This window comes from Plasmodium sp. gorilla clade G2 (assembly GCF_900097015.1).
Source record: "Plasmodium sp. gorilla clade G2 genome assembly, chromosome: 13".
Classification (NCBI taxonomy): domain Eukaryota; phylum Apicomplexa; class Aconoidasida; order Haemosporida; family Plasmodiidae; genus Plasmodium; species Plasmodium adleri (nom. inval.).
Window position 1 is genome coordinate 2,304,812 of NC_041705.1, and position 25,183 is coordinate 2,329,994.

General features: G+C 18.3%; 6 protein-coding genes across 6 annotated transcripts; 3 read left to right on the forward strand and 3 right to left on the reverse strand.

The window, feature by feature from the left end:
- Positions 1-1,211: 1,211 nt before the first annotated feature.
- Positions 1,212-3,573, reverse strand: PADL01_1359800 (polyadenylate-binding protein, putative; the record flags this gene model as incomplete). Its single annotated transcript, XM_028684168.1, has 9 exons — positions 1,212-1,478; positions 1,727-1,769; positions 1,879-2,063; positions 2,194-2,304; positions 2,422-2,583; positions 2,688-2,765; positions 2,923-3,144; positions 3,285-3,377; positions 3,565-3,573. The coding sequence occupies 9 exons, from the start codon at positions 3,571-3,573 to the stop codon at positions 1,212-1,214; spliced, it is 1,170 nt and encodes a 389-aa protein (XP_028540273.1).
- A 2,154-nt stretch (positions 3,574-5,727) lies between these two features.
- On the reverse strand, positions 5,728-7,902 carry PADL01_1359900 (protein arginine N-methyltransferase 5, putative; the record flags this gene model as incomplete). The annotated part of the gene is made up of 1 exon (XM_028684169.1): positions 5,728-7,902. The coding sequence occupies one exon, from the start codon at positions 7,900-7,902 to the stop codon at positions 5,728-5,730; it is 2,175 nt and encodes a 724-aa protein (XP_028540274.1).
- A 2,887-nt stretch (positions 7,903-10,789) lies between these two features.
- Positions 10,790-14,085, forward strand: PADL01_1360000 (protein transport protein Sec24A; the record flags this gene model as incomplete). Its single annotated transcript, XM_028684171.1, has 5 exons — positions 10,790-13,263; positions 13,373-13,458; positions 13,581-13,701; positions 13,838-13,911; positions 14,018-14,085. 5 exons carry the CDS (start codon positions 10,790-10,792, stop codon positions 14,083-14,085), a joined length of 2,823 nt encoding a protein of 940 aa, XP_028540275.1.
- Positions 14,086-15,691: 1,606 nt separating this feature from the next.
- On the forward strand, positions 15,692-21,491 carry PADL01_1360100 (conserved Plasmodium protein, unknown function; the record flags this gene model as incomplete). Its single annotated transcript, XM_028684172.1, has 6 exons — positions 15,692-19,849; positions 19,927-19,980; positions 20,127-20,216; positions 20,331-20,429; positions 20,534-20,637; positions 20,945-21,491. The coding sequence occupies 6 exons, from the start codon at positions 15,692-15,694 to the stop codon at positions 21,489-21,491; spliced, it is 5,052 nt and encodes a 1,683-aa protein (XP_028540276.1).
- A 579-nt stretch (positions 21,492-22,070) lies between these two features.
- PADL01_1360200 (conserved Plasmodium protein, unknown function) lies at positions 22,071-23,745 on the forward strand (the record flags this gene model as incomplete). The annotated part of the gene is made up of 10 exons (XM_028684173.1): positions 22,071-22,196; positions 22,313-22,376; positions 22,464-22,529; positions 22,616-22,657; positions 22,740-22,778; positions 22,865-22,909; positions 23,061-23,145; positions 23,249-23,354; positions 23,505-23,622; positions 23,723-23,745. 10 exons carry the CDS (start codon positions 22,071-22,073, stop codon positions 23,743-23,745), a joined length of 714 nt encoding a protein of 237 aa, XP_028540277.1.
- Positions 23,746-24,098: 353 nt separating this feature from the next.
- On the reverse strand, positions 24,099-24,660 carry PADL01_1360300 (actin-depolymerizing factor 2; the record flags this gene model as incomplete). Its single annotated transcript, XM_028684174.1, has 2 exons — positions 24,099-24,313; positions 24,444-24,660. The coding sequence occupies 2 exons, from the start codon at positions 24,658-24,660 to the stop codon at positions 24,099-24,101; spliced, it is 432 nt and encodes a 143-aa protein (XP_028540278.1).
- Between the last annotated feature and the right edge of the window lie 523 nt (positions 24,661-25,183).

Consider the following 25,183-nt stretch of genomic DNA (forward strand, 5'->3'; position numbering starts at 1 on the left):
ATAAAACTAAATACTCATTTATATTATTCATGAATTATAATTCAACGTTTATAATCCATTTTACTTTACATTATTATAATTATTCATCATTTTATTATTTTATTATATATATATATTTTTTTCTACATTATATATAAAGATCTATCAAACTTTAAATGAATGTATTTAAAAATATAAATCATCAAAAGGATATTATAATGTTTTATGTTATAAAATAAGTGTACTATATTCCTCATCTCTTTTTTTTATAAAACACATAATTTTTTTTTTTTATATTCTTATACTGTCTGTTTACAATAATAAATATAGAATGGATTCCTTAGTCAAATTACTTATAATTTATTAGATTAATATAGGAATAATAAAATATATTTTAAAGTTAAACATTGAATATATTAAAGTAAAAAAAAATAAAATAACCAAAAAATTTAAATAAGGAATATATATTATGTGATGTATAAATGATATATAACGAATATATTGTAAAAAGGAAAAGTTCTTTTTTTCATGTGTACATATTAATCTTTACAAAATATAAATATATATATATATATATATATATATATATATATATATTATGTTTATTACATGGATTATTTTTAATATTATTTTAGTTGTATCTAATAATAATGTAAATAAAATTTTTTTTTTTTTTCTTTCTATATTTTTGTTCTAAAAAAAAAAAAAAAAAAAATACCATATATATGTACATGTATAATAAGTTATATATATATATATATTAAATATTCATAAAATTAAAAGCTCTTTTCTTTAAACATAAAAAATTGAAATATATATATATATAATATATATTCCATCAATTTTTAAAATGTAATACAAAATATAAAAATATATAATTTTTTAAATATAAATAAATAAATATATATATATGTGTATATAAAATAAAATGTGTGCATACTGTATAATATATTTTATGTATTATATGTATAATATTTTATATGTATTATATATTTTATATGGACTAATATATATATATATATTTTATATTGTAAAATGTTTAGAGTAATATAAAAAAAAAATTATATAAAAATATTAAATTTGCATATGCTATAGGATAATACAAATTTGAATAATAAAAATTTACATTAAATGTATAATTGTATTTCTCATTTATATATTGAAAAAAAGAATAATAATAAAACATAAATTATAAAATAAAAGAATATGTATTTTCATTTTAATTGAATAGCTCATGTTTTTCCCATGTTATTATAAGTTTTATTATAAGATCTTTGCATATATGGTCCTTGTTCATTGTTTTTAAAAAAATTATATGGAAAATGACCATATTGCGAATTAATAAAAGATTGATGTACATCGTTTGTAGAAACTCGTGAATTATATCTATTGTTTGGCATGGTATTTTGAATTGAATACATTTCATTGTTAGCATAATTTGATGATTCATTTCCATGGCAAGACATTGGAGGTGGTGGGGGTGGAGGTGAATTATAAGACTACAATTAAAAATATATAAATAAATAAATAAATATATATATATATATATATAATATATTGTTATTCATATATAGGTACAATATAACCACATATTAATACATAGTTATGAAATATAACACTCGTTTAATATATATATATTTATATTAATTTTTTTTTTTTTTTTTTTTTTGCTTTTTAATTTTTTTTTTTTTATTTTGGTTTTTTTTATTTTTGGTTTTCTTTTACAATTCATATATTTTTATATTACGTTGTTCATACGATCTATATTGAGATATTGGGGTGCCAAATATCTATAAAATAAAAAAATAAACATAAATATATACATATATATATATATATATATGTGTGGACATATTCATTTTATTTCTTTAAATAAAAAAACTCATTTAATATTCTTACTGTTCTTCCCCCTTTTTGATTGAAACTTTTAAATATTTATTTCCTGCATTAAAACCATTCATGCCAGCAACAGCATTAATTGCACTTTGTTGATTTTCAAAATTAATAAATCCATAACCCCTACTTTTTCCATTCGTTTCTCTTTTGATTGTTGCGCCTAGTATATTACCATAATGTGAAAAATGCTACAACAATGGAAAATTAATAAATAAATAAATAAATATATATATATATATATATATATATATATATATATATAAATATATACATATATATAATAGGTTCGATTTATTTCTTTTTTTTTTTTTTTCTTACTCTTTTTAAATCTTTGTCACTCCAATCGTTTGGTAAATAAAAGACGAAAATGGTGCACCCTGGTTTTATTTTTCTCTTATTTGTTTCATTAGAGTTAGATTTTAATAAAACCTAAAAAAATAAAATAAATAAATAATATAAAAAAAAAATTCAAATGACACATAAATGAATAACACATATACCATTTATTGTTTTTATAATATTTTAGTATATGTTTTATAATCATACCTTAAGTCTTTTTCCTGTGTATACCTCAACTTTATTCATATTAGAAATAGCTAGCGCTGCACTATGTGGATCAGTATATACAACAAAACCATAACCTTTACTGGTCTTGTCATTTTTTTTGGCCACTGTAGCACTCTCCAAGTTACCAAAAGTTTTAAATTTCTGAAAGAATAGAATAAAATATAAAACACCAAAATATATATATATATATATGTGTTTATATATATTATCTTTAAAAAAATTCTTAATTGTTCATATTTTCTTACATCAAATAAATCCTGATCATTCCAATGAGGTGGTAGATAAAAGACAAAAAGTGTCGTCTTTTTATTATCATTACTTGACTATTCAAAAATAAAAAAAAGAAATATATATATATATATATATATATATATATATTATTAAACAAAATATTAAGGTAGAATATTGTGTTCTTATTTTATTTCCTTGGGTTATATATAAAACAATTATACAAAATTTATATCTCATAATATTTATTACTTGTGATTTTTGTTGTGAATCTAATTTGTTTGTGTTCATATCTATACATTCATCTACAATTTTTCTTGATGTAACTTTCAAAAGTTTCCCATTAATTTCCTTGCCGTTCATAACTTCAATAGCTTTTTGTGATGACTCGGTGTCATTGTATTGAATAAAGGCATAAATATTTATATCTTTGTCTATAATTATATTATTTATGGTTCCAAATATCATAAAATTCTTGTAAAAGACAAAAAGGTAAAATCACCATAAATAAATATATATATTATGTCATATTTAAGTTAACAGATATATATCTATAAATATAAATATACATATATATTTTTATTTATTATTATTATTTATTTTTTTTTTTTTACTTTTTTTAAGTCATTTTCCATCCATTCATTTGGAAAGTTATAAACAAATATGCTATTTGTTTGAAAGTTTTTATTCCATTCCATTGTGCTTTCCTATATAAATAATATATATATATATATATATATATATATATATATATATATTGTATATACTAATAATTCAAAATCTTACACCATATTATATGAATAATACATGTAATTATAAATTACACATGATTTTTTTTTATTACACATATGCATATTAAAGTGTAATAATTTTTCAATTTTTTTATATTATTACCAAATCCATTAATATATGTTTCAATTTTTTTTTTTTTTTTTTTTTTTTTTTCTTGGTTCTTGAAAATATATATATGTATATATATTTATATATATGTATGTATTTTATATATATGATAAATTTTCAAGCAGGGATTTTAAACACCCTTTATATAATTAAAATATATAAAATACTGCTATAACGTATATACAAAACAAAGAAATATAGTATAAATATAAAAAAATAAATATGTATTATATATATATAATATATGTGACTTATATATATTATTAATATTTTAAAGCTTATGAAATTATTTTACATTTTGAATTTTCTTCTTTAACACATTTATATAACAATATTAGGACTCTATTATTATATCAAAAAGATGCAAAGAAAAAAAAAAAAAAAAAAAAAAAAAAAAGAGATACATTCATAAAAAGAATATATAATATATATATATATAATATAAATGTGAATGATAATAATAATAAAAAAAAACAAATACATATATATATATATTATATATATATACATATAAGCAATGAAAGAAATCAATGAATATATAAAAATAATATGATATAAATGGATGATAAAAAAAAAAAAAAAATAAATAAAATAGGTCATAAAAAAAAGTATATGAAAATAATGGAATGCATATATATATATTATATATATATATATATTATATATATATATATATATATATATAATACATATGTATGTATGATACATATATAATATGTGAATAAAGAACATATGCTAATGAATAATTATTTAAAATTGAAAAAAATAATAAATAAATAATATATATATAAAATATATATATGTGAATAAAAAAAAAAAAAAAAAAAAAAAAAAAAGTAGATAACTCATAAAAATGCACTTTTTTTATTTTTTTATATAGTATCCTTATTTTTGTACTAAAATAAAATATTACTATGATATAAAAAATGAAAAAGGAATATTATATATATCATTAAACACATAAAATATAAGAATTATTATTTTTTTTTTTTTTTTTTTTTCTTTTTTTTTTTAAATAAAGTATAAAATAATAATACATTATATGTATACACATATAATATATTTTTTTAATTATGATATATTAACATTTTTTTTTATAATGTGTAAAATATTAATTTATTATTGCATATATATATATATATATATATATATATATATATATATTTATATGTATATGTATATAGAGATAGATAATTTTTTGTAATATAAAAATTACATATCTATTATAATGTGTTTTATTAATACGTATGAGGCTGAGTTTATAAAAATACCAATATTTCTTTTTAATATCCAAAATAAAACTAAAAAAAAAAGAAAAAGAAAAAAATTCATGTAATCTTTTAAAATTTTTTTTTTTTTTTTTTCTTTCTTTTAGTCTTATATAATGTAGAATGTGTAAAAATATAAAATTAAAAAAATAATAAATAAATAAATAAATAAATAAATAAATAAATAAATAAATAAAATAATAATATTGTATTTACCAAACACATCTATGATTTGTTTATTCCATTCCATTAACAACAAAAAATTCTATAAAATTAAGGAATATTATATTATATATATGTATATATTCAATATTTATTTAGTACCTGAATAATTATTAAAATATAATTTAATTTAATGTTTATATTCTAACCACTTCATATATATTGTTATACTTTATGTGACCAAAATGGTGATATATAAATAAATAAATATATATATATATATATATATATATGTATTTAAAATTTTTGCATTTTTAAGCCAATTTTGTAATAGCAAAAATGCATTACTTTATTATATATTTGTTCATATATTAACATATATGTTTAAAGGTTTATTTAATTGAAGAAGAAAATTCAATTAAAATTATAGAACAAAAAAAAAAAAAAAAAAAAAAAATTCAAATAAACAAATATATATATATATATATATATATATGTTGAATACAAAATGTTTGAAAAATTAAAATATTTTTTTTTTTTTTTTTTTCTTGTAATAAATTGATATAATTATATGTTTACTATATAGTTATTAAAAATTCTAATATAAGCACCTCTGATTATAAATATAGGTCTATGGTCCCCTTACGATTAGATAGGTTATATTTTTATTAGTACATATATGGATAATATTTTTGGCTGATTTTAATTTATGCTTTTTGAATTTGTATTATCTTCCTATAGAGAAATATCTAGCATTATAATTATGGATACCTGTTGTTATTGGTTCATTAATACACCACTCATACCAAATTTTTTGATGATCTGTTAATCTCCAAATACTAAATGATAAGTTTTGTCCTTTTTTTAAAAATTGTATTTTATTAATAGGAATATATAGAGGAAACCAACTATGAAGATTCTGTGTATGTGTTTTTGGTTCTATGGATATATACACATCATCATATAATTGTGATTTAAAATAAGATAAGAATCCATGTATATATGTATCCATTTTGATTTTAAAATTAATATTTTTATAGCGATAATTATGACTATTATCTTGTTCAGTATGTATAGGTGGAACTTGAAAAGAAAAACATTCTTTAGATGATTCTTGTGATATTTTTGTATATGAATACATGTTAACAACATAAAAACATTCATTACCACCTGATATATTATTTTCTATTAGTTTATGATATAAAGAAGAACATGATATAGGTTCTAAATAAGATACACAATTCATGGGTATACTAATTCCATCATCTTTTAAAAATTTTTTTATTCCATCCATACATTCAGGAAATAATTCATTATCACCAAATGAACCTAATAATTCGCTAACAATTAGATCTGCTTTTTTATGTATATCTAAATATCTTATATCACTATGAATCACTTTCACATTTTTCCATTCTTCTTTTTCAACTCTATTATTTAAAATAATTATAGCACTATCATTCTTTTCTATGGCATATATTTCATAATTTGTTATTTCATTTTTTTGTAAAGCTGATAGGGTTGTGTCTACTAATGGTCCTCTACCAGCACCCACAACAAAAATGGTAATCATATTATTACTCTGTTCTTGTTCCAAATTATTATTATTATTGTTGTTGTTGTTCTTCATTTTGTTGTTCATTTGGTTATTTTGGTTTTCATTTTTGTTGCTTATTTTTTTTGCTTTTTTCCAATTTGATAAATACTTACTTGTGGCTAGCTCATACTGTTCATATTTTTTCCGGTCCTTTTCAAAAACTTCATAAGTCTGAGACGACAAATTATCTTTGAGTGGTTGTAAAGGTATTTGAAAATAATCCCAATAAAAATTATCAAAAAGGGTATCATTGTCGAAATTTTCTATGGACATAAATAGTCTCTTTATATAATAAATACAACATTTTAAATAGTAGTTGCTATTTTGTTTTATATGGATATTATTATTATTATTATTATTATTATCCATAATTTTAAATGAATCCATTTCATTATTACATATATTTGGTTTGTAATCATTACAGTATTCATTTTTCACATTAATGCAGTGATAATTAACCTTGTGATTATCTTCATTATGTACTAATAAAACTTCTATATTTTTTCTAAAAAAGTGTATTAAGATATCCTTTAATTTTTTTGGTAAATATGGGTAACCGGTTTTAGTATCCAATAGAAATGCATCTAATGGAATGATTATTAATTTTACGGGTTCGGATTTCCATACATCTAATTGAATGTTACTTATATCTATATTATTTATATTTGATAATTCAAGAGCTAAACCTAAATGACTATAATTAAAATTACAATAAGCAATAAATTTTGCCCATAAATTCCATCCATTTATAATATCACAAGTCATATTTTTATTATAATTTTCTTTGTGATTTTTTTCTTTTTTTATAATAATTGGAATTCTCATTATTAATGATAGCATATTATAATTATTTATACATGAGTTAATATACCTAGCATAATTATCACATTTTGTATTTGGAACATTAATGATTAACTTACTTATAGATATATAAGTAGACCATTGTAATTCTTTATTTAATGCATCCATAGAATATAAACTTGAATTCTCATTTTCATCATCTGGATTTATCCATGTTGACATTAATCCATATATGTTTTTTTCCCATATATTTTTATCTTCGTATATATTACCAAATAATGGATCTATTTTATAACTACATTTTTTTTTAGTTCCATTTATCATAGAAGAATTATTTAGTAAATCATTTGAATTTAATTCGTTATATACATTTATTGTATTATCATTAAAAAGTTTACATGCAAAAAAATCAGGATCTATATTATTTTCTTCACATTGTGGTATTTTATGGTATTCAATTTCTATACCTAATTTTAGGTATCCGTATTTATTCTTTATAGTCATCTCTATATATTTATTATACAAATGATTATATCTCACGATATATTTGCCATCAATATATAATATATATGTATATATTTTATTATTTGGATGAAGAATAAAATATAACAAAATAAAAAAAAAAAAAAGAAGAAATAAAATATATATATATGTTTGATAAAAGAATTTAATATATTTATGGGTATATATAGAAATGAATAAATTTCATTAAAAACAATTAAATAAATACTCATAAATATTAGTATATTTATTCTTATAATGTTTATTACGTGAAAAAAAATTTATTACATACAAAATTAAATATTAATATGTATATATAAAATAATAAATTTATTAATTCGTATGTTGTTTTCTCCTATATGTTTAGTGTATCGTATATTTTAGATATATGATATAAAGGTTTATCAAAAAAGCAAAATTTATAAATATATATAATTTACATTTTATTTTCCTTTTATATATTAAAAAAAAATATATAAAATAAATTATAATATAATATAAGCAATATTTATATATCACTTGGTATATAAATAAATAAAAATATTATTATAAAAAGGAAAAAGATGAAAAAGATGTTCATGACATAATGCTATATGTGAATATATATATATATGATTAATTCTTGTAAAATAATAAAAAAAAATTAAACCATATTTGTATTATTTATTTAAACATTATAATATCATAATTAAAATTGTTAAAAAAAAGGAAATCACTAATTTTTTTTTTTTTTTTTTTTGACATTACAAAAGAGTATAAATATATTTTTATAGAATACATAAGGGCAATACAAAAATTGTTGGAATAGTATATGCTAATTTTTTTTGTTTACATATGGATTTATTTGAATTAACAAAGGCAGCACATATATATATATATATATATATATATATTATTAATTTTGTATTATTATTAAAGAAATATATAAATTTAATTACTTATATAATGTAGTTAAATAAATGGATATGATTTATATATTAATACACATGCCCTATGAATGGTGTAGTAAATAAATAAAAATAAAACACACATATTTTATTTTATTTTATTTTATTTTATTTTATGTTATTTATTTTTTTTTTTTTTCCGTTGTTGTCTTTATATAAATATATTGAACAATTTTATATTGTAGGAATAAATTTTCTTTATAAAATTTTGAAAAGGCATAATGAAATTATAAATACATAACTATTCTTAATGTGATTATCACAAAAAAATATTATATATATATATGTGTAATTTTATTTATTTAATTAAATAACCTATATTGTTGTGTTAATAAAATAAAAATGAAAATATCTGTTATATTATATCATATATATATTATTTGCACATAATAAATAACCCACCTATAATTTTCAAAACATTGAATTATATATTTTTAAAAACGTAGAAATGTCAAATAATAGAATTAAAATATATTCATGTATTTTTTCTTTTTTTTTTTTTTTTTTTTTCATATTTATAATAATATTTTTTTTTGTTATGTCGACAAAATCATGAAAAAAAAAAAAAAAAAAAAAAATACACCAAATATGTTCAGAAAAACAATACATAAATGAAAAAATATATATATATATTATATTTATTTTTTGAGAAAAAACAAAAAAAAAAAAAGTTGTAAATTTTGTTATTATTTTATTTAGCATAACACAATATTTTGACATATTAAATATTATATTATATATTATTTTATTTTATTTTATTTTATATTTTGGCAAATAAATTTATATAGGTTAAAAAAATATTACAACATTTTATATATAATATATATATTAAAATATGTATTTATAATAAATTATAAAAAAAAAAGAAAAAAATAAAGTAGCACTTTTAGATATATATTTTTTTAAATATTATAAATGACATTATTATTTTATGCATATTATATAAAATGAACAAAAAATTATACGCATAAATATAAATATATTAAATATATAAATATATATATAATATATATATATATATATATATAATATGTATAAATAAAATAATAGTGTAAATGCATATTTTTATATATTTATTGAATTATAAGAAAAAAGAAAAATTATTCTTTATATTTATATATATTTAATAAAAATAATTTATTCATATATACAGTAAAAAAAGAATCCAGAAAATTTTAAAAAAATAAAAATATATGTTATTTCAATATATTTAATATATTATATATAATTATATTAAATATGTATATATATCATATATATATAATATATATATATATAAAAATATATATATGTATTATTATGAAAAATAACATTTGGCAAAAATAAAATATACAATAATATAATAATATATATAATATAATATTATTTATTTTATATTTTATTTAGATATATATTTTATTTTATTTTTTTATGTAAAAATAAAAAAATATATTTTATATATTTAGATAATTAAAAAAAAAATTTTTTTTGAAAAAAATACAAGAAAATATTTATATATATATATAAAAGGATATAAAAAAAAATACATTATTTTTTATAATTTTTATATTTTTATATGTCCATATATAATATATATATAAGAAAAATGCAATAATTAATTTTTTGGTATTTTTTTCTTTTTTGTTATAATTATATATATTTTTAAAAAGGAATTGTATAATACGAATATGAGAAATATGAAATATATATTTTATTATAATATGTATGTTTAAGTTTATATATGAAAAAAATGTATAAATATTATAAACTATATATATTTAAAAGAGAATAAGAAAAAAAAAAAAAAAAAAAAAAAGAAAAATAAAAGGAAAAAATTTATTGATATTGACATTTATTTTTTTTTATTAATATTTGCCATTTGAACATATTATTTTAATTTATATTTTATATATATATTTATATTTTTTTTTTTTTTTTTTTTTTTTTTTTTTTTTGAGTAAAAAATGCAGCCGTATGATTATAATAGAGGTTTAAATAACAATACAGCAAATTACAATAATCAGAATAATGCAAATGCTCCTATAAATAATCCGTTTCTTCATAACAACGATGTAGGAAATAATAATAATATGAAGACAAATGAAGGTCCATATAATGCACCAACATATTTTAACCCTGGTCAGCATCAACAACAACAACAGCAGCAGCAACAACAAGGTCCACCTCTTCATCAAGGTTATCAGCATGCTGGTGTATATGGTATGAATCAAGGTAATTATAAAACAAATAATATAGGTGAGAATATGTATAATCAAGATGTTCATAATAATAGTGGTTATATAAATCAAGGACAACCTTATCGTAATATGACGAATCAGTTTATTCCTGTAGGTGCAAATAATACTTTAAAAGCAGGAGGAAATATGTTAGGTTATGATAATATGGGTAATATAAATCATGTACAGCCAATTATAAATGATACATATCAAGAATTTTTACAATTTAATGCATTTTCTCATTTTGTTAAAAGTTCAGTTAGTTATATGCCAGCCAATACTACTTTGAAACAAAAAGCTTATGTACCTCTTGGATTTGTGATACAACCTTTAGCACCTATTCCAGATGGTTATCCAGAATTAGCATCTGTAAATTTTGGTAATTCAACAGTTGTAAGATGTAAAAAATGTAGAACTTATATTAATCCATTTGTTAGATTTGAAGCTGGAGGGAAAAAATGGAATTGTAATATGTGTTATAATATTAATGATACTCCTCAATTTTATTTTGTACCTTTAGATGAAAAAGGAAAGAGGAAAGATTTATTTCAAAGGCCAGAATTATGTACAGGTAGTGTTGAATTTATTGCACCTAGTGATTATATGATAAGACCACCACAACCACCTGTATATTTATTTTTAATAGATGTAACAGTTACATCAGTAAATTCTGGTTTATTAGATGTTGTTTGTAGTACAATAAAAAGTTTACTACCAAAAAATAATGATTCAACCCAAAATAATAATAACAACGACAATAATAGTAATAATAATAATAATAGTAATAGTAAGAATTTAAAACCTTTTGATTCTCGTACCTTAATTGGTATTATGACCTTTGATTCAACTATACATTTTTATAATTTAAATTCTAATTTGAAACAAACACAAATGATGGTGGTTCCTGATATACAAGATATTTTTATTCCACTCCCTGAGGATATTTTAGTAAATGTTCATGAATGTCAAAATGTTATAGATGTGTTATTAGATAATTTACCAGGCATGTGGAGAAATAATAAAATTAGTGATTGTTGTGCAGGAAATGCTTTAAAAGCTGCTTTTATGGTATTAAAAAAAGTTGGTGGGAAATTATTATTTTTTCTTTCTTCAGTTCCAAATATTGGTGATTTAACTGTAAATGTCAATAGAGATAATAAAGATAAAAGTAAAATTAAAAATATTTACAGTTCTAGTAGTTCAACTAATAATGTGGTTGATTCAAAATTGAGAGAAGTAGAATTATTAAATCCATGCAATAACCTTTATGCTGAATTAGCACAAAATGTAACACAATATCAAATAGCTGTAGATTTATTTGCATGTCCTTTATATAATTTAGATTTAGCTTCTATATATCCTTTAGTTAAAAATTCTGGTGGCTCATTATATTATTATCCTCAATTTAATGTACATCAATATAATGATAAATTGAAACAAGAATTATTATTTGCCTTAACAACAGAAACTGCATGGGAATCTGTTATGAGAATAAGAATTAGTAGGGGTTGGAAAATTACTAATTGGTATGGAAATTATCAATTTAGAGGAGCAGATTTATTAGCATTACCAAATTGTCATTCCCATCAAAATTTTTGTATTATTGTAGATTTAGAAGAAAATGTAGTACAAGATTCAATGGTTTATGTCCAATCAGCTTTATTATATACGAATTCTAACGGGGAAAGAAGAATACGATTACATACATATGCTTTACCTATAACACAAAATATAAAAACTATAACTGATTCAATAAACCCACAAGTTGTTGTATCTTTGTTAGGTCACCAAGCAATAGATATTAGTAAAAAAGGAAAAATAGCAGATGGAAGAAATTTAATTCAAAATCTATGCTCACAAGTATTATCATCTCAATTATTACAATCAGAATGTGCAAGATTGTTATCTTTATATATCTTAGGTATGCTCAAATCTGTAGCATTTAGAGATAGTGGAGATGTTCCACCTGATCTAAGAATATATCATTGGTATAGATTAGAAAATATACCCGTAGAATCTGTTGAGGCAAATTTCTATCCAAGAATGTTTAGTTTACATAATTTAGAAAAGCATCATGGAAACCTAGACGAAAATAATAATATAGTATTACCTGATGCATTGAATTTGACATGTGAAAATATGACTCAAGATGGATGTTATATAGTTGAGGATGGAGAGACAATAGTCATGTGGATAGGAAGGTACAGCAATGTGAAAGTCATACATTTATATTATAAATATTGAAGTAAATATGAAAAAAAATCATATATATATATTTATATGTTTTTTATTTATTTTTATTTTTTTTAGGAGCATTAATCCTCAATGGATCTATGCAGTTTTTGGTGTACAAACCATAGATCAATTAAACACAGAATATGCAGAAAATCATTTAGGTAAAATATATATATATATATATTTATTTATTATTATTGTTTAAAGATATAATATATTTACAAAAAGACATATATATATTTTATATATTTTATATATTTTTCTCCTTATATTATTTTAATAGGTTCAACAGGAAATCCTTTCGGAGTACAAATATTAAATATAATCAATACATTAAGAAAAATAAGAACACCATGTCATATGAGATTATTGGTAGTAAAACAAGGAGATCCCTTAGAATATAAGTAATATTAAAAATAAAATGAATTTTATGAATATACATTTAATAGATCAAAATGGTTATATATAAATATATATATATATATATATGTATATATGTATATATGTATATATGTAAATTTTTTTTCTTTTTTGTCTTAGATTTTTCTCATACTTAATTGAGGATAGATCACAACACATGATGCTGTCTTTAAAAGAATTCTTGGCCAAAATTTGTAAGACAAAATGAAACAATATGAAAACATATATATCTAATCTATATTAATATATATATATATGTATATATATTTTTTTTTTTTTTTTTTTTTTTTTTTTTTGTAGGTCCGAAATTTCCTCAATTTACCCCATCCATGACTACCAATCCGCTTGCAACACAACATGGTCGTTAAGTTTATAATATATTCGTATGATTAAATTATTAAATGTTTCTTCTTTTTTTTTTTTTTTTTTTCTTTATTTCTTGCTATTTTTTTTTTTTTTGATCCCTTTTTTTTAAATATTTATTATAAAAATGTTTATGTATCGATATATTTTTATTATTATTTTTTTTTTATTCTACGTATTGAACATATATATGTATTTGTATACATGAAAAAATAAATGTAAATATATAATTATATACAAAAAAAAAAAAAAAAAAAAAAAAAAAACTTGAAAATTAGTTATATATATATATATAAGTTTATCTTTTAAAAATACGAATGCCAAATTTTATTTGATTTTTTTTTTTTATTTCTTAATATGATACATATAATATACAAAAGAAATAAATTCTTTCTTGTTGAACATTTTTAAAAAGTATAAATATATTTATACCTATATTTCTATTTATTTATTATATATATATATATATATATATAATTTTGTTTTAACATTTATAAATATTTATATTTAAAACAAAAAAGGATATTATATAGATATTATTATATGTGAATTATTTTTCCATATTTTTTTTTTGACCTTTTGAATCTTGAAATGAATAAAAAGCAAATGTTTTTTTTATTTATTAAAACATAAAATATATATATATATATATGTATGTATATGTGTATTTGAAAATTTGTTAAGGATAAAACAGATTTAAAATAATATAATAGGGGAAATGAAAAAAGTATTGTAGTTATTTTTTCTATATATTATATATTATACGTAATATAAAATAAATATATTAAGCATATATATATATTAATATATAATTATAAACTCATTTATAAGAAATACATTATTATTTTTTATTTTTTAAATCAAACACATTTGTAAAAAGTATTTCATAATAATATATAATTATATATATATATATATATATATATATATATATATAGCAGTATTTATAATATTCTCTTATTTTTTATTTTTCTTATTTACATGAATGTTTAAAAAGTTCCTTTCTTTTTTTTTATAATAATTTTTTTTTTTTTTTTTTTTTTTCATCATGCGCATATCAAAATTAAAAAAAAAAAAAAAGAAACAAAAATAACAAATGTCATTTGGATTTTTCGATTGAAAATTCTGTAAAATTTTTAAAATTATGTTACAATATTTTTTTAAAATATATGTTATATAAAATATAATTTGTCATATAATAAAATGATATAAATTTAGCATTATAAAAATATACATATATATAAATATATATTTATATGTTTTATATTTATGTATTTATTTTATTAAATGGTAATAATAACATATTAAATATATTTATAAAAAATTAACTTGATAGAACAAGTACATGATGACAAAAAGAAAAATTAATAATGTTATTTCATAATAAATAAATGAATATATATATATATATATATATATATGTATAAATTAAATAAATTGCAATATTATTCTTTTAATGTTATATTATAAAATAATATGACCAGTAATTAAAATATGTCATTATTTAAAAAAAAATAAAAAGAGTGTTTTTCAAATATAATATATATATATTATATAGCTTTTAATAATTTATATTATGTATTTTAAAAATAGATATATCATTATATACAAATGAATAATCATAATAATAATCATAATAATAATCATAATAATAATAATCATCTTCATAATAATAGTAATAGTAATAATTTCTTTTCAGGTAAAGGAAATTCTTTATCACCTTATCAAAATCAAATTTTAAATATCAAAAGTAATAATAACAATGCTCATAATTTTATGAATAAAAATGTTCCGACTTATTCTCCTTCTAATATTATGATTCCAAATAAGGATAGCGGCAATTTTAAGAATACACCAGCAAATATAATCAATAGATATAATGTAGAAAATAATAATCATCGTAATTCTTATAATCCTAGTAACAATAATACTAGGAATAATGTTAATTATTTAAATAAAAACATATTATATGGTAACAATAATAATAATAATAATAATATAAATATAACTAACATTAATAATAATAAGCCATCCGTTTCATCTAATCATCATCCATATCAACAACAACAAAAAAATAATAATCATCATCATAATATTAATTATAATGAATATATGGATGAAAAAAATATGAATAATTCTCAAAGTATATTTAAAAATGTTACGATACAAAGAAATTCTCAACAGTTTAAGCCATCTGATATTGCTAATAATATAAATATTATGAAAGTACCTAATATGAATGAGCATAACAATATATATAAACGTAATAGTTTAAATATTATAAATAATCCACATATAAATAATAATATTAATAATAAGGCACATATTGTATCAAATAATATGAATGTGCAAACAAACAGAAATAGTAATATACCTTTGCAAAAAAATATAAATGCAAATATAGGAACATTAAAAAATTCAAATCATAATTTAAATAATATAGGAATGAAATACAACACTTTAAATAATAATATGAATAATATAAATAAAAATGTAAATATAGCTAATGTTGGAATGTTAAATATTCAAAGGAAAAATAATCCTATGAATCATAATATAAATCAAAATAATTATATACAATCAAATTTATATCGAGATAATACTTTAGGTCAAGTAAATCCAAATAATAATTATAATATTGACAAGAATAATTTGCATAATCATACATTTATAAATGATAAAAAATATTCAACTGTAAATAATAATATACCTAATGTGGATAATAATATGGTTTCTGGTGTTATGCCTTCTATTAATACTCCAGATGATCTAAAAATGAAAAAAAAAAAAGAAAGAAAAAAAAATGAAAATATATATACTAATATAAATAAGAATAGTATTAATATAGAACAGAATAATAATAGTAATAATAATATTATTGTAGATGTTCCAAAAAAAAATAGTGACTTCTTTTTACAAAATAATAACCAATATGGTAATATAACAAATAAACAAAATAATAATTTAGGTCATTCAATGAATAATTATTCAATTAATAATTCAACAACATCAGATGTTATAGGCATTGTAGAATTATATAAAAATTCTTTAAGTAGCAAAGCAGTAAATAAGAAAAAGTCTAAAATAATAAAGGACGTTATGGAAGATAATAAAAAAAGAAATAAAAAGGAAAAAAAAAAAAGCTTACAAAATAATGATTCGATATTAAATAATATAAATAAAAATGAAAATGTAGAATTTTCCAGTGTACCACAAATATTTGATAATAAAAATAATCAAGCAAATAATAATATATATAATAATAATGATAATATTTTAATTCATAACAAAAATGATGACAGTGTCAATGGAAATATTAAAGAAACAAATAATATGAATGATACAAAATCTGAAGATATAGAAAAAAAAAATAAAGAAATAAATAATTATTATTATGCTAATAATTATCAATGTATAAAAGATGAGAAAAATAATAAACAATATCTTTTATGGAATAATAAAAAGATAGACGTAACATTTGTATGGTTATTTATAACTAATGAGTTCAATGAAAATAGAAAAAAATATACAGCCTTTTTGCCTTATCTAAAACATTTCTATCCAAACAGATTAAAGGATTTAATTGAACAGTTAGAAAAATATTCACTCTTGACATTTAATTATATTATAAATAGCTCTTACAACATGCAAGAGGAATATAACAAGAATAAAGAACAGAACAATAATAATAAGAATATTAATAATAATAATAATAATAAGGATGATAATAATAATGATAATATTAATAATAACAATATGGATATCACTTCAACAAATAAAAGTGATAATATAAATAATAATCGTAACAACTCAAACGATGAAAATGTTTCACTTAATGAAACCTTATCGTCAGATAAATCTACATTAAATACGAACAAACAAGTAGATAATACTAATAATAATAATATAAATAGCGGATTTAATAATATTATAAAAAACATGAGTATTGATGATAATACTATAAGAAACATTATGAACAATATGGAAAATTTGACAAAGGGTAAAAAGAAAGGAAGAAAAAAAAAACAAACAATAGAAAACAATGATGATATTAATAAAGAAGATAAAAAAGGTAGCAAAAAAAATAAGAAAAAGGATACTATAAATGATAGTAATGATAACAATAATGAGAATAAAAATGATCAGGGTGATTCAAAAAATGAAGAAGAAAAAAAAAAAAAAACCAGAAAATATAGAAAGAAAAGTAAAATAACAAACGATGATAATAATGAAAAGATAAATGAAGATAATATAAATTCCAACAATCAAAAAAATGATTTAGTTAAGAAAGAAAATGTATGTAGTGAAGAGAAAAATGTAAAAGAAGATAATATTTCTAATGATACACCTTATAAAGAAAATAGAAGAAATACTTTAAATTTATTTAACTTAGATGAAGGTACAATAAACATGGATCTGTTCAATTTATCCTTGTTAGAAAATGATGATAGTTTAAATAAAAAAGAAAACAATATTTTATCAAAAGATAATATGTCTTCCTCCTTTTATACATCCCAAAAAGAAAATAATAATAAAAATGACATAGACAAAGATCAAAGTGACAAGAATAAGAATATTGAAAATTCTGAGAATTTAAGTATGCAAAAAGATAAATCAAACGACCTATATGTTAATAAGAATGATAAAATTATAAATGAAACAAGCTCAATACCATTTATGAAGAACATTAAGGAAACCTTTTATGAAAAAACCAAAGCAATGTTTTCAAATTTATTATCAGATACAAAAAAAGGTAAAGAAGAGGAATTAAATAATCAGATGGATAAAAATGATGTTAATATATCAAGTGTTATATTATATAAGGAAGAAGGTAATAAAGAGTCCGAGAATGAAAAACATTTTGATGATAACACAAATGAAGAAAAAAAAAATGTGGACAGTGTGGAAAATAAAGAAGTGACTAAAGAACGAGGAAGAAAAAAGAGAAAAAAGGAAGTTTTAGAGAGGAAAAAGAAAAATCTAAATAAAGATATAATAAAGAGTGAAAAACGAGTTCGAAAATATAGGACTAAAAAGATGTTATTGAAGGAGGCCATGGAAAATTCTATATCCAACAATATAGTTGAATATAATACTACATCTAATAATAATAATAATAATAATAATAATGATGATGATAATATTATGAATCATGATATGTTTTCTAATTCGTATGATAATTCAAATATGAAGAAGAATAAATATAATAAGAAATTGTGTTTCCCACAAAATAATTTAATAAGTAATTTTAGGAGCGAACCAATAATGATACAACAAGATAAAAAGAAAATAATAAAAATAAATAGCATAAATAAAATTAAAAGAAAATATAAGAAATTTGGCTTCTGTATTAATAAAATTTTTAAAAAAAAACGTATACATGATATTATTGCATTGAATGAAAACATACATAAAAATAAAGATTTATTAACTCTATTTAAAAAAAAAGATCTTACTAATTTAAAGAATAAAAATTTCTCTTTTTTTATGGATACATTAAAACTTGAAAAAATTGATATCCTAATAATAAAGAGAATACATATGTGTTTAGAAAAAATCAAAAATACTCTCCTACTTACATGTACATTAAATAATGTTCAAGAAATTGTCAAGATTTTAAAAAAGGCATTTGAAAAGAGATTATATTTAATGTGGCCTCTAATTGAATTTTCAAATAAATATAGACTAGATCAATATTTTCATTTGCTTGGAAAAAATAAAAATCATATAAATTCTTCTTTTAAGGATACAAGGCTATTCGTTCATCAGGTAAAATATATAAATATAAATATATATATATATATATATATATATATATATGTATATGTGTTTATTTTATTTTTTAGAATATAAGCTCATTAATCCTATATTTTAATCAACGATCTATGGACGACAAATGGGTAAATCATAATATATGAATATACTTAAAGGAATTTATATATATATATATATATATATATATATATATATTTTGTGTATGTAATTTTTTTTTTTATTGAAAAATATATTTATTATATATTTATAATGTATACTTTAAATTTTGAAGGTTGAATATTTGAAAAGCCAAATGAAACCAAAACGTAGGAGGAGGAAAACAAAAATGAAGGAACAATTTTTGGAAGACAAACCATTAGATGTAATAAAAAAAAAAAATAATAATAATAATAATAATTGAATCAAAAAGAATATTTGTTAACATATTTTTATTTTATTTCATTTTATTTATGTATGTATTTCTTTATTATTGTAGTACTTGAATAGTATGAATAGTCAGCATTCGAACAATATTTTAGGGGAAAATTATAGCGAAATTGATACTGTGGAATCTAAGGCCAACGAATATGCATTTGTAATTAAAGAAAATGAAAAAATAAAAAAAAATATATATGTATATATATATATATATATATATTTATTTATATATTTATATTTTTTCTATGGAATAATATATAGGTTGGTTATAATCAAAAGAGGCTCTTAACGCAAATAACACCATATGACTATCGACTTGTTTTAAATTCAAATTTTTGTAATAAATTTTTTACACCTAATTGGAGGTATATAAAATAATTATATATTTAACACAAAAAAATAAATAAAAAATAAATAAAAAATAAATAAATACATATATGAAAAATATATATATATATATATATATATATATATATGTATATATATATGTATATTTATTTTATTATATATATATTTTTTTTGTGGTCTGTATTAAATTTGTGTATTTATCTTTGTTGGTTTAAACATTACATTATAAATACAAGAATAAATACACAGTCTTGTTTGCTTTAACACTTACTTTATGCTTCACTTATTTATGCATATTTTTTTTCTTTTCTTTTATTTTTTAAGAGAACAACAAAGCATGTTTATTGATAATCTTCATTTTGATATGGTACCAGACACAGAAGAAATAAAAAAACATTTTGAAAATGTTTACATTAGATATATGGAATATGACGAGGAAAAATTAAGATCAAAATTAGAGAATAAAACGAAAGAACACAAAATAAAAGATAAAAAATATAAAATGTTACTTAAAAAAAAAGAAGGAAAAGGTAAACCAGGAAGGAAAAAAAAAATAAAATTGGAAAATGAAATTATGTCTAACGAAATAAAAATTAAAAAACCCAGAAAAAAATATGAAAGATTAAAACCAAGAAAAAGTAAAAATGCTACTATAAATTTAGAAAACAGTGGAAATGGTGAGAAGCAAATAAATAATCAATTAAGCCTTACAAATAATGAAAATAAACATAAATCTAAAAAAGGAAGAAAACCAAAAGAAAGTAAATTAAATAATATAAATATGATTGAAGATATAAATCTCGCTAAAGCCAGTCCCGATACATTACATAAAACATCCTTAGAATTTATGAATCCTAATATATTTACATAAATGAACAAAAATATAGAATTAGAAAAAATGAAGAAATATTATAATTACACATATGATAAATTTTTTTAAATATAAATAAAAAGAAGAATTTTGGTTATCACATATATAAATATATATGTATATGTATATGTATTTTTTTTTTTTTTTTTTTTTTTTTTTTTTTGTGTATTAATAAAAAAGAACTTAAAAATATATTAACGTTAAATTGTTAATAATAAATATAATATATATATTATTTCAGATGAGTTATATTTATGGAATATTCTTTTGTTCAATTATCAAAATGAATATTAATAAGTGATGTATATACACATTTTAAGGCTTTATTATTGTTCATGTTAATATTTTTTTTAATATAAATATTGTTTCTAATAATTTCTATCTTATAATATTTGACAAACATATGTATATAATATATATATATATATATATATATATATATTATATATAGATTTGTAGTATTTTTTTTTTTTTCTTTTTTTTTTTTTTAATTATATCAATTTAATTTATTGTAATTCTTTGTTCTTTTATTTAATAAATATATAACAAATTATCTTTTCTGAAAATAAATGTTCCATCATGTATGAAAATAAAATAATACCACTTCAAAAGGATAGACGAAAATACCTGCAGAGCTGTATTGAAAATATGTCTATAACCTTTGTGTTATTTGGTACTATAAATATTTTCTTTAATTTATTGATAGTAATCATAATAGGAAAATATTTAAAACAAAATATTTTATATATATCCAAAAGACAAAATTATAGGACATATGTATATATAAATATATATGTATATATGTATTGTATTTTTATTAGAATCTTATAAATATAGGAAGAATAAATTACGATCATTTTTTTAAATTATTTTATTATACCTCTGGTTAATATATTCGAAAAATTGTTATACATATATATGTATATATATATATTATATATATATATATATATATATATATTTTTTTTTTAGGGTTATGGATTATAATAATTTTAGTACAAATTACCAGTTATTTATTTTCTTCAGGATTTTTTGAAAGTAAGATGGCTAATTATTTATGTAAAAGTGTGAAGCAATAAAAAAATTCTCATTTATACAATTGAACGTTCTTATGATTTTCATAGATTTGGCTACTATATTTTTACATGACAATGAAAGGAATAAAGGTTTATAAAAAAAAAAAGAAATAATAAAATAAAATATTATCTTCTTTATATTTGAAATAATATGGTAGGATTCATTTATTAGGTGATATCTGGAATATTCAGAACATTGGGATGTTCTTAAGTAAAGAAGGAAATATATTAATACATACATACATACATATAAATATATATATATATTTATTATACTACTTCCTCTTTTATGTACAGTTAATATTATAACTCTTGGGTGGTTGTCCATTTTTTCCTTCTATGGTACAAAGAGGAATAATTTTAAAAAATAAAAAAATAAAAAGAAATGATTCAATAAATTCCTCCATATTAGTTCATAGAAAACATAAAAGAAAAAAAATATATATATATATATATATATATATATGTGATATATTTGTTTTATTTTTGTTAGGAATATTTTCATATATAATAAATAGCTTCGATTTGATAAATGGTTTTATGATTTCCACAACTATTTTAAATTTTTCAATAAATTTGTAAGGAGAATGACATATATATATATATATATATATATATATATATATATATATATATATATATGTTTATATTATTTATTGGTATAATATTTTTCTTTTTTAGACTTTTCGTCCTTAACCAATTTTTATATTTTTTGTTAAAAGTTCATGAAATTAGAAATATAGAATTCAATAATTTCTTGATACATTTCTTACCTGGATTTTCCAGAGTAATATATATAAAAAAAAAAAAAAAAAAAAAAAAAAAAAAGAAAAAAAAAGAAAATTAAAATTAAAATCCAGGAAAATATAATTTATACTTCTCACAAAACCTATATATATCATTCATCAAATATATGAAATATTTTAAAATGTTTAAGATGTTAGAATCCATCGTTTTATCAGTTAAATCTAAAATAATGGACAATTTATTAAATAAAGATTATGTAAAAGAGAAAAATAAAAAACGATTTATGGACCATAATTCATATCCATTCGGTGACCAATAAAAAAAATGAATTCACAACAATAAAATGATTAGTATATACATTATTATATTTTTAAATGTATTTTTTTATTTTTTCCTTTAAATTTTTAGAGAACTTGTTTTTAATTAATTAAAATAATAAAGAAATAAATCATATATTGAGATATATACAAATTGTTTAATCATTTAGTTGTTGGCACTTTATAAATTACAACAAAAAAATATAAAATAAAATAAAATGTAATATAAAATATAAATTTCGCTATTTCTATTAAAGGCCTGTTTTTTGTTTTGTTTTATTTTTCCTTTTTTTTTTTTTTTTTTTTTTTTCTTTATTCTTGTTTATTTAAATTACATAACACCTTTTCTTATTCATTGTGAAATATTAATACATATAATATTATCTTATGCGAATAATATTTTGTGATTAACAGAATATTATATGATCATTATTTGTGTGATAATATATTTATATTTGAATTTATATTTACGTGTTTAATATTATTGTTTTCAATTCGTCTTCAAAATCCTCTAGATCACATGTAATTTCTAAGCTTTTAAAAATACCATTAATTTTACGAACAAGATATTCTTTAGACGATGCGTATAACATCTTTTCTTTTGATTTAGCTAAGTCAGGTGACCAAAAAATAAAATATATTCTATTTCTTAAAACACCTTCAGGTGTAGGAATAGGCATATCTACAAAAAAAGGAAATGATATTATATACAGAAGGTATAAAAAGTATTATAGATTTAATATTTTTATGGTTACAAAAAAGAGATTAAATATGGAATAAAGCGAAAATAATATATACATATATATATATACCTGCAATTATATATCTACATTCAGTTGTTTTTAAATTATTCCTTATATCAATTATAATATCTTTATAAGATTTCAATGAATTATCTTGTTCTAAAAAATCCACAATAACTTCTTCATAATTTTCTATACGAAATATAATATATTTGTGTATATGCTTAATCTTTAGTTTGTTAAATTCATAAACACATTCGTCTGAAACCTTTACTCCAGATACCATTTTTTTAATATATTGATAATAAATAAATATATATATATATATTAATTATAATTATTATGTGTTTCTTTTTTTCTTTTTTTTTTTTTTTTTATTATATTTATTCAGTATGATGAAGTTATATTTTCCCTAATATTTGTAAACTATATAACTTATAATGGTCCTTTCAATTTAAATGAAAAAAAATAGAAGAAAAATTTTAAACACTAACAAAATACGAAAATATTGACTATATATATATGTGAGACAATAACTTATTTTATAATTTTATATATTTTAATTTGGAAAATAGAGTTTAATGCACACATACATATTTTTAGTTTTATATTATATAGAATAAATAAATAGATAATAATAATGATTATATGAACATAAGTAAACATAATATATTGACATGAATGTTTATGTAGATATTATTATGAAGAAGCGTAATATATAGATTATGTATATTTAATATGGTATTAAAAAAGAAGAAAAAAAAATGTACTCTCATATATAAGAATATAATATATATATATATATATAT